The 10,566-nt window shown below is 44.0% G+C and overlaps 1 protein-coding gene and 1 long non-coding RNA gene across 2 annotated transcripts; one reads left to right on the top strand and one right to left on the bottom strand.

The window, feature by feature from the left end:
• Positions 1-396: 396 nt before the first annotated feature.
• On the bottom strand, positions 397-2,142 carry LOC124370112 (uncharacterized protein T26G10.4-like). Its single transcript, XM_046828403.1, has one exon. It carries the CDS (start codon positions 2,140-2,142, stop codon positions 397-399), a length of 1,746 nt encoding a protein of 581 aa, XP_046684359.1.
• Positions 2,143-7,997: 5,855 nt separating this feature from the next.
• Positions 7,998-8,334, top strand: LOC124370107. The gene is made up of 2 exons (XR_006923149.1): positions 7,998-8,047; positions 8,134-8,334. It is a non-coding gene; the product is annotated as an uncharacterized LOC124370107 (long non-coding RNA).
• The last annotated feature ends 2,232 nt before the right edge of the window (positions 8,335-10,566 follow it).

The following is a 10,566-nucleotide window of genomic DNA, read 5'->3' as shown; positions in this document are numbered from 1 at the left end:
AGCCACTTTCGATTCAAGTACAACAACTTTTCGATCAACAACAATAGTACATGCTGATGCATCAACCCAAACACAGGTTGTAATATTTTGGGGCCTTATTTTTTGCCTTTATTTATTTTAGCCGGACAAATAGATAGAATTTAAACATGCAAGCAAAATATAGTAAAATCTTATATAACTAATAACAGGCCAATGACGCTATAATACTAAAATGCAGAAAACAGTCGGTCATGCATACCTTAACCTAATAAAAACTATAAAACTTAACAATCAATAAATACAATAAAAACTAGTCAATAATTAAAACATGCAATAAAATGTAATAAATAGGTTAACAATATAATAAATGGTCAATAAATAAGTTAATAAATAAAATTGGGACGGATGATGAGACGACTATCCCACGTACTGCCGGATGCCCGTCACGTGCTCCACGTAAATGTCCCGGCTCCATTTGATGGCCTCGGAGACGCAGCGCCTGGCCAGGGCAGCACCCCTGCGGCGATCAACTCCCAGGCGGCTGAGGGTAGTCCAGTTGGCGGAATCCCAGGCGCCTAGGGACCCCACCACGAAGGCGTCTACAGTTGTTCGGTAGCCCCCAGCCGAGAGCAGTCGTGCCACAGGTGCGTACTTCTCCACCTTCCTCTCCCTGGCCGTCGTCACCGACTGCCAACCGTCTTCATAGGGCACCGTGACGTCGACTACACGTACAATCTTGTTTCTCCGGTCGATCGTCACGATGTCCGGTCGGCAGCTGGCCACCTCCTCCGGGACCTCCACGTCTGGTACCAGCTCCTGGAACGGCACCCTCTTGTCCAGACGAGTCTCCTCCTGAGGGTGCCCACGGATCTCCGATGTCAGAAGTTCCAGGATGGCGTCGTGTCGTCTTGTTATGACAGGCATCATAGGAAGGCAGTGACATAGCACGTGGGCAGTCGTCTCATCATATCTTCCACATCTTCTGCAGCGGCGGTCCTCATTCCCCCACCTCCGACACCCGTTCAGCGGCAAGGTGTTCAGCCGCGCCCGGTGAATAAACCGCCAGTCAGCAAAACGGGTGTGTCGGCCTCCGCGCATCATGTGATTGGAGGTGGGGCAAGTCGTCACGACTCGAGCCACCCTGCCTTGGTCCGGCTTCGCGGCAAGGGTAGCCCGGCCGTGGAGCTGCAGTGCTCGCCGCAGTGCCGACGCCAAGGACTTCCGGCTCCTCCCGTCCACGGTGATTGGCCGTCCCGTACCAGGCATCGTCATTTGAAATGTCCGCCCCTCCTCACTCCACCCCCACCGGAGCGTAGGCAGACGCTTGGAGAGGCGGTTCCTCGCCGTCCGGGCCGCAGAGAAGGTGGTGGTGACGTTGGAATTCCCCGCCGCGTCCCCGTTGAGGTAGTCGACGAGTCGTCCAACGTCGACCCGGGCAGCAGAGCGATGCCCAGCAGACACGGCCAGGCCCTCCAGGGCAAGACGGGAGATTCTAGGGTCAGGGGATGTTAGGAGCCGGAACGCATGCCCTACCGCGGCTAAGTCGGCTTGGTCGGAAATCGGTAGCAGACCCGCGCCGCCCCACGATGGTGGGAGCTCGACCAGCTCCACGCTGGCTCGCGAGGGGAGGCCGAGTGTCCTCTTGCCTTCCGCCCTCATCAAGGAGTCCAGCCCCTTTAGGGAGGTCTTCCTGATCCTCGCCGTCCTGAGGTTAAAATCCAGCTGGGGGACTATGAATGTCCTGACCGCGTCCAACTTCTGCCATGGCGCGAGCCCACTGGCAAAAATTTTAGCGGTCTCCTCTTCCAGCCTGGCAATGGTGGCCACTGGGGTCTGGTCACCTCTCATCCCAGTGGGCACACCAAGGTGGTCGTAGGTTTCTCCATCCTCAAGGACGCGGAGGGGGGAGCCGTAAATGGTGAACGCGGTTGGCCTCACGGTTCTGCCGGCGACATGAAGTGTCGCACACTTCTCAGGCTTGAACCTGAGGCCAACCCAGGTCGCCGCAGAAGAAGCGGAGTCCAGCAAGGCCTGGAGTGAGGCCTCTGACCTAGCCACGATGGCCAGGTCATCGGCATAGGCCAACACGCTGACCCGCTCCCCGTGCAGCGACACACCGTGCTCCCCCTCCAATGCGAGTACTGGGCGGATTAGGTACTCCATGACGAGGTTAAAGAGCACCGGAGACAGAGGACAGCCCTGGCGGACTCCAGCCTAGAAGGAGATGGCCGGGGTGACCCCACCAGAGTGCCTGATGGTCGTAGCACTCCCCTCGTACAGATCTTTGATTAGGGCCAGCTGGGCCTCCGTGAGGCCCGCACTACGCAATGCCGCCACAACAGCCGAGTGAGGGACACTCCCGAAGGCATTAGCAAGGTCGAGCCACGCTACACATAGTTCCCCACCCCGTCGTCGTGCCTCAGCCAGCAGCTCCTGGAGCACAAAATTATGCTCCAAGCAGCCCTCGGACGCAGTAAACCCCTTCTGCGCCCAAGATAGGAGGCGATTGTCCGACATCCACGATGAGAGGCGATGAGCCAATACACTGCAGAACAGTTTGCCTGCAGTGTCTGACAGCGCAATGGGCCGCCAGTTGGTGATCTCATCGGGGGCCCCCTTCTTGTGAATCAGCACCGTGGATGAGACCTTCCACGACGGCGGGAAGCGGCCGGCCGCCAGACAGATGTTATAGATGGCGGAAAGCACGTGGCCAGATGGGTCACGGCGGCGCCAGATGCCATACTTAACGCCATCCGGGCCCAGAGCGGTGTTGGCGGTTCTCCGGAGCATCTTCGCTACTTCCCTCGGCTCGGTCCGGTCTAGTAGCGGGAGCGGGGAAGCCGCAGCGGGTATCGTACAGCCAGGGGGAGGCTCAACGGCACAGCCAATCTTCGCCGAGTACGATGAGGTAAAATAAGCCATAACTGCTTCCTCCGCGATGGAACAAATCGGCGAGGAGGCCTCTAGAACCTCCCTTATGGCTCGCTTGGGGGCAGTCCGATATAAATTTTGGATTCGCGCCGCCTCGCGCACACCGCGGTCGCCGTCGCGGCGCGGACGCCGGGGTCTAGATGGACGATTTCCCCCCGGCCGCGGCTGTCGCGAGGGGATCGGTGCCGGCGACAGTGACGTCACCAGTTCCGCCAGAGTGGCCAAGAAGGCGGCCCACTCCATGCCAGGGGTGAATTTGGCAAGCCACTCTCTCTGCCATGGCGTTAACTTCTCCCTCGGTGAAGCGGGAGGGTCCGTTGGCGAGGGGGGGGGGCCCAGGTGGGGTCGGTGGAGGGGGGGACCCTGGCAGAGGCCGATCTCTCGGCGATAGGCCGAGTGGTGGAGTCACCGGGAGCGACAAGTCGCCGGGTGGAGACCGCACTGGGAGCGGAGGTGAAATGCTCTCCACAGAGCTTACCGACCCGCCCATGCGGCCCGCGACGCCGCATGGCGCCTCTAGCGACAGCCGCAGCCCGGATCATTGGCGGGCCAACCGGAGACCCAGAAGAAGATGATCCGGGAGGGGAGCCGCGGCCCGCCGGTGCAACGGCATTCAGCGGCACGCGAGGGGGCGTATGCTGCACCTGCACAACAACCATGTAGTTGCACCATGGTTACACACAACAGCTAACTTCAAGAGCAAGCGAAACTCGTCCCACCTATCTACAACAAGCTGTACAACAGGCTAGGCCTAGTCCGGCCGAATCAGATCTAACATAGATGGACAATATGTCACCTGACGACAGTGACGTCGTATACTATCCCAGTTCCGATTTGTTTTAATGAAAAACGTTATTGTATATGTACAGCAACTTAAAGTTAGGTGGAGGGTACCCTTACTGTAAAATGTTAATTGTTCTTAAATTGAAGACAATTGTTCATTAAACATAGTTTTAAATTGTCGTTATGGTTATATTTTATGGTACCTCTAAATTAATGTAGAATTATTCTGACATGTAAAAATTAGTTTGTGTTTACTAAGAAATTGTCCATTAATAGTTACACCTAAATGTATTATTTAAGTTAACATCTCTTCTAGATAACTTAATTCAACTCTTACCTTAATGTCACTGCCAGCATTTCTTCTGGTTTAATGCAGTTCCTCATGTTGGTATCCTGTCTACCAAGCTGTGGTGATATCTTTTGGAGCACCTTATCGAAAGTGGAGACAGGCATGCGAAAATAGTTGAAGAATTTTTCTTCATCTACTCTTAATTCTAAAAATAGAGCATTGAAGGTTTCTCTTCTGCACTACAGGATGTAGCCATACACTTCTATTACGTTTCTTTTTACGTCTGTGACGCAGTAAACAAATCACTGCTAATAGTTTACGTCTATTTTCGTCCATGATCAAGCCGAAAATGACGACAAGTGGAATAAAATCTACCGGATAGGAGTTTGCTCGGATGTAGTGTGCTGTTCCATCAAAATATCGTCCGTCCGGGCAGTCACCCGGACCGTGTGACCGCAGCCTAACGTGGTCACCAGTTACTTTGAAATAGAAGCTTTCTTAGCCTTCATCTTAAACATGGGCCTAAATAAGAGGCCTAAAACTGATAGTTACTGGAGAACGATAATTAAAAGTCATGGCTTGCCCTGGTTCGGAGAGATGTTCAGCCGTGACGCTTCTTTCGTATGGCAGATTCCAGTGCCTTTCCTTGGCCAGGTGAGTCAAATTACGATCCGTATCTAGGTTCTCTATGTTAGTTGAACATACCAATAGGGTATTCAGACGGCATTACGTACCACATCGAGAATTTTCCGTGAGTTTGATCGGAACCAAATGCCACACTTCAATCACTCAGTACCTCCCTAACAAACATCATCATAGGTGGGGAATCAAGTTGTGGATGATGTGTGATTCAGTCTCTAACTATTGTCTCGGAGTCTTCTGTTATAAAGACAAAAAAATGATGAGTTGGACGAGAACAAACAGCAAGGTTCGGCTTTAGAGTTGTTGTCAAGTTAATGGAAATGGGACAATATCTAAACAAAGATTACCACATATTTGTCGATAATTTTTGTATGCCTATTCCCTTGGAAAGGTATTTATTTTCCATGAAATATATCTATATCACTGGCACTGTAAGAAGGAACAGGCAAGAGATACCAAATAGGATAAAGGAAAAGTTTGGTGATGGTCAACAGTGCTACATAAGAAACAAAAGTTTATTTATGCTTAGTTACCGACAGAAAAAAGCCAGATAAACCCAGTCATTTTGCTATCAACTGACAGTTTTATAGAAAATAATAAAGCAGATATGATTAATAAATACAACATGTACATGGGAGGGATTGACACTTCTGATCAAATGTTGTTTTGCTATCTGGACGAGCGAAGGACCCTGAAGTACTAGCGTAAGGTAACTTTTAATATTATGGCCAGAATGATTTTAACCCTTTGAGGACCAAGCGTGCGATTTTTGGACGTCAGGAACTTGTGCTAAAAGGACCAGGTGGTCGATTTCTGGACGGTCGTAATTTATGCGAAAAGTACCAAGATGTCGATTTCTGGACGTCAAAGTTTATATGATACTTTGAAATAAAATATTGTAACCACAGCTGAGATTCTTATTTCCTTTTAAAGTTGACTTCATACTTTATGTAAAAACATGTTTAAGTCAATTGAAAACATCATTGAAATCAACTAGCTTTTATAATACCGCTATCAGCTGACTGCTGCTCGGTTCTTTGTCCGCTTCAGACAGCGAACCGACGACGCGACGTGACTTACTGTTTGTTTACATCATTTGCTAGTCGGCTTTGTGTTCGTGCTGCACGTGTACTAAATTTGTATTCAAGTGTTGTGTTATTTACATTTGAAGACGTCAGGGGAAAAAACAGGCTCAGTCCCATTTTTTTCAAAATACGTTTTTTTTTTTCTATTTATAATAAAATTGAACATTGTTAGACATATCTTATACATCAATTTTGGGCAAAAAACAAGCTCAGTCCCTAGTAATAAGAATAAGAAAAATCCCACGTCCTGGGGAAGAAGGAAGACGAGCTTAGTCCTACTTTTTTGTGGGGAAAAAAGGCTCAGTCCAGCTGAGAACTGTGGGAGTGGGATCAGCTGATCTGTTTATTTTGTCTTTCTTGGATTGGATTGGTGGTGTGTTGTTTTAAAAGTTAATCCTGTTAAACATGTTCACTCTGTTATGATTGTAAAGTTCCTCTGCAAGTGAAGATAGTAATGTTTTTATGTTTGTAGTTGAGCTAAAGAGGGAAATGTGATGTAGGCTAATTTTTTAGTGAATGTGTCAGAACAAGTGCAAATTCAACATAACCTCCAAACATTAGTTGTGTGAGTAGCAAGATAACTGTAGATATATTGCTTAGGCCTTGTATATTTAAGTTATTGGCATGGATAGTGGAGAGGACGATATTCCTCAAGTGCAATGCCTTGCTGCAACAAAGCAACCAACGTGCAGCTTTCAAAAAAAACGGAAAAAAAAAAAATATGGCAGGATGTCGGGCTGTGAGTAAAATGCTAAAAATTCAAAGCCATGAAATGGGCAGTGACTGTCAGTGTTTGCGTGGCTGTTTCAGACGAGTAAATGAGACATCTCGGAATAAGATTCTCTCCGACTTTAATCTTATGAGGTCACATGATGAACAAAATAGCTATTTATGTGGGTTAATAACTGTCATACCTGTTCAGCGTAGAAGGCCTAGAGTAGAAAATGCTAGAGAAAATCAAGCATCTTATGCCTATAAAGTACGAGTATTGAAAGATAACATGTTAGTAGAAGAAGCATTTGTCGTAAGGCATTTCATTTCTATTCACGGAATTTCCAAAGCCAAAGTTGAGTTCTTGGTTAAGAGTCTTAAATCTTGCTGGCACATCACCAAAGGACAAACGTGGTAAACATTTAAATAGGCCACATAGAGTATCTAATGAAACTGTAGATCTTATACGTGATCACATAAAATCATTTAAAGGAAGATCATCGCACTATAGCCTCCACAAAAGTAACAAAAACCTACCTACCTGAAGAATTGAATGTTTCGAAAATGCATCAAATGTTTCAGACAAAATATCCAAATGCAAAAGGTATCATATGAAACATATAGACAATGTTTTTGCAGTGACTTTAACATCAGTTTTGGCTACCCCAGAACTGACACTTGCAGTAAGTGCGATGAACTAACGGCCAAAATTACAGGGCTACAGAAACAATTAAAAAATAACAGAGAAATCGATGATGTTGCTAACATTAATAAGGAAATAACTTCTCTTGAAAATGAAGCAAAACTCCACAAAATCAAAGCAGATGTGTTCTACAAAAGGAAAACCACGTGCCAAACAATTATGTAAGCAATCAGTGGAACATGAGGCCATAAGTATGGACTTTGGTAAGAATTTACAATTGCCGAATATTACCACTAATGACATCTACTACAAGCGGCAGTTATCAATGTATGCTTTTAACATACATGAGTTGTCTAGTGCGAAAAGTATTTTTTTACCTATATCTGAGACTGAAGGAAAGAAAGGGAGTGATGATGTTTCTTCTTTCCTACACAATTTTGTCTATGAACATCTGGATTAAAAAATTAGACACCTTCACATATTCTGTGACTCTTGCTCGGGCCAGAACAAAAACTTCACAATGATAAGATTTTTTACATTATCTTGTTTATGAAGCAAAGAAACTTGACTCCATCAAAGTAACATTCCCTGTGCGTGGCCATTCATACATGGAATGCGACAAGAATATGGGGCTTGTCAACACAAAATCTAAGGCAGAACTTCCTTCAGATTGGATTGAAGTTTTTGAAAATGCTAGAAAGAACCCTTTTCCCTTTAAAGTTGTGAGTATTGACAATCAATTCTGTAGACAGTGGACAAAATTCTTGGACACATTATATATGAAAAAATGCCCATTTGCTACCAGGACTATAAAGGAGCTTAAAATTTCAAGGAAGGCAATGGTAATGAACAAAAATGATGCTGAGGAGTTCTTTACTATGCAGCGCGTTGGGACAAATGTTCAATCCTGCCAAAGAAAAAAAACCCATTCTTCAACAGTATGTGCTGAAAATGAATTTCTAATGCCAGAAAAATCTTATGATGGTAAGTGAACATTTTAAAGAACCTAATTTAACTGTTAAACAATTTTAACTTGCTAGGCCTTATTGCAATTTATTATTTTGTTATAGGTCCACTGCCTATCAAGAAGGCCAAATACAATGACTTGAAAGATTTAAAGATATTTTGTAGTAGTGCTGCCCAAGAATACTTCACCAATCTTCCCCATTTGGATGAATAAAATTAGGGTCTTAAATGAAGCAATCCAAATTAAATTATATTTTCAATGTGCTAAGTTTTATATGTAAAATAAATATCTGTATTATTTTGGACTTGGGTTTGTGTTAACTATCCTAGTCTCAATCCTCGTTTAGTACGATGGGGAAGAACAGGCTCAGTCCCGGACTAGTAACTAGGCTCAGTTCACTGTAAAAAACTGTACTTTAACCAAAATATTTTAAAAACGTTGATGTTAATATTTATTTTTTTTTGAAATACACAATTAAATAGTGAAATTAAAAGAGTTAAATATTAACAATAGCATTTAAAAAATAACCTGACCTTAAAACTAACTTAGAAAACTAGACTTTAAACTTTAAAAATCTATTTCCTGAAAAAGTTTGCAAAATGTGACTGAGCTTGTTTTTCCCCTGACGTCTTCATTTATTTACGTATGATCTTGTGAAACTATTTAGTTCTTTTTTATCACAATGGATTACGATAACTTGAGAACAAGTGAACTTGATCGTGAGCTGGACGCAGAGATTCAGACGAAGCAACTAACCTATTTGATGATGACAGATGATGACCCAACGTTTGACCCGAATCAGGCATCAACATCAAGGGCATTTTCAAATCAAGGTAGGCCTACTCCTGTATTTGACTCAGATAGCGACAGTGAATACTATGATATTTCTCGACAATCAAAGCGACCTAAACAACAACCTAGATCTATGCTGGTAACCTTTACCTACACCTAGGCAAGGAGCTATATTTAGCGATGAATCTGATGATGTTGTAGGTCTAGTAACCTGTAATAAATAGTTCAGATGAAAATGACAATAGTGGCCAAAACCCAAAAATTTAGGGAAAAAGTCAGTGAGATTGATGGCAATGCCACACCTTTTGTTCACAACTTTTAGTATCTTGAACAGACTGGTCCAAGGCATTGCAATTTTGATCCCAGCACCACAAAACCAATCAAATACTTTGGGCTATTTTTTACTACCTTCCTATTGTCTATGTTTGTTACTGAAACTAACAGGTATGAAACTAAGAGCAAGAGGAAATAACAATTCACCACACAGTAGTTTCAAATCTTGGTCCCCTGTGACACTAACAGAAATCAAAGCTTCTATTGCTGTTGTAGAAAATATGGGTTTAGTGCGAAAACCAAAAATCAAGTCATACTAGTCTAAAACAGGCTAATAACACCTTGGTTTGGTAAAATGTTTCCACGCTTACGGTTTGAGTCAATCCTCTCATTTTTTCATTTTAGTAGATAACAGTAAACTACCAAAATGTACTAAACCTGGTAATGATGGGGCTCAACAGTTTCAACCCTTACAGGACCATTGTAATAGACTCTTTCGTTATTATTATTGTGGGCACTAGCAACTTTCTATTGACAAAAGCCTTATAGGCACCAAAAACCAGACATCGTTGATGCAATATCTGCGAAATAAACACCACCACCGCTGGGGCATAAAAATGTGGGTTTTGTTTGATGCTATTTCTAAATATTGCCGTAGCTTTTTTTAGAAAGGTGCAAGGTCACAAGAGGATAAAGGTGAGATAAAGCAAAATGGATTAGCCTATTCAGTAGTTTCAAAGCTTCTGGTAGCCTGTAATAACTTTTACAAAGGATACCACGTTTTTTGTATATATTTTCAAGTCTACCCCTTGTGAAGATGTTATATTCCAAAAGTACCTTCTTGACTGGAACCATTCGTAAAAACAGGAAGGGTCTACCTAATGAAATAAAAGATAAAATAGAACCAGGACTATCAGTTTACTGCTAAAAGGAAAATACAGTCATTTTGTCATATCGTCAAAAGAAAACACAAAACACCCTCTTATTTCAGTATCATCCAAACCAGAAATAAAACAAGTTGAAGTCACAACAAAGAGGCGTGGAAGGGAAACTACAGACAAAAAGCCATCAATAATTCAGGGCTACAACCACTACATAGGTGGTATAGATCACCGACATGATGTTGTACACATACCTGGATGAAAGGCGGACCATAAAGTATTGGAAAAAGGTTGCCTTTAACTTTTTTCCAAGAATGACTCTAAATGCTTATGTTATATAATTAAGGAAAATTCTTTGAACAGCCTAGTAAAGCCAATGTCAAGATATCAAATTATAGTGAGCATTATTGACAGTATAAGTGATAAATGGTTTGCTGCAAAACAAGTTGCTCCTGGTGGTGGTGGTGGTGGTGGGGATAATAGGGGACTGAGAGGCCTTGAAAGATTACCTGACAACAAAGTAAAGACTTGTTGGGTCTGCACAAAGTATGATTCTATTTCGGTGTTGTTAATATTATTTTATTATTGTA

The sequence above is a fragment of the Homalodisca vitripennis genome, unplaced genomic scaffold (assembly GCF_021130785.1).
Source record: "Homalodisca vitripennis isolate AUS2020 unplaced genomic scaffold, UT_GWSS_2.1 ScUCBcl_3;HRSCAF=271, whole genome shotgun sequence".
NCBI lineage: Eukaryota > Metazoa > Arthropoda > Insecta > Hemiptera > Cicadellidae > Homalodisca > Homalodisca vitripennis.
Note: the sequence above shows the minus strand (reverse complement) of the source record. Positions and strands in the feature narration are given on the sequence as shown.

What these genes read in the sequence shown, in the direction of transcription:
- LOC124370112 (XM_046828403.1), bottom strand. Translation starts at nt 2,142, where the DNA reads ATGGAGTACCTAATCCGCCCAGTACTCGCATTGGAGGGGGAGCACGGT.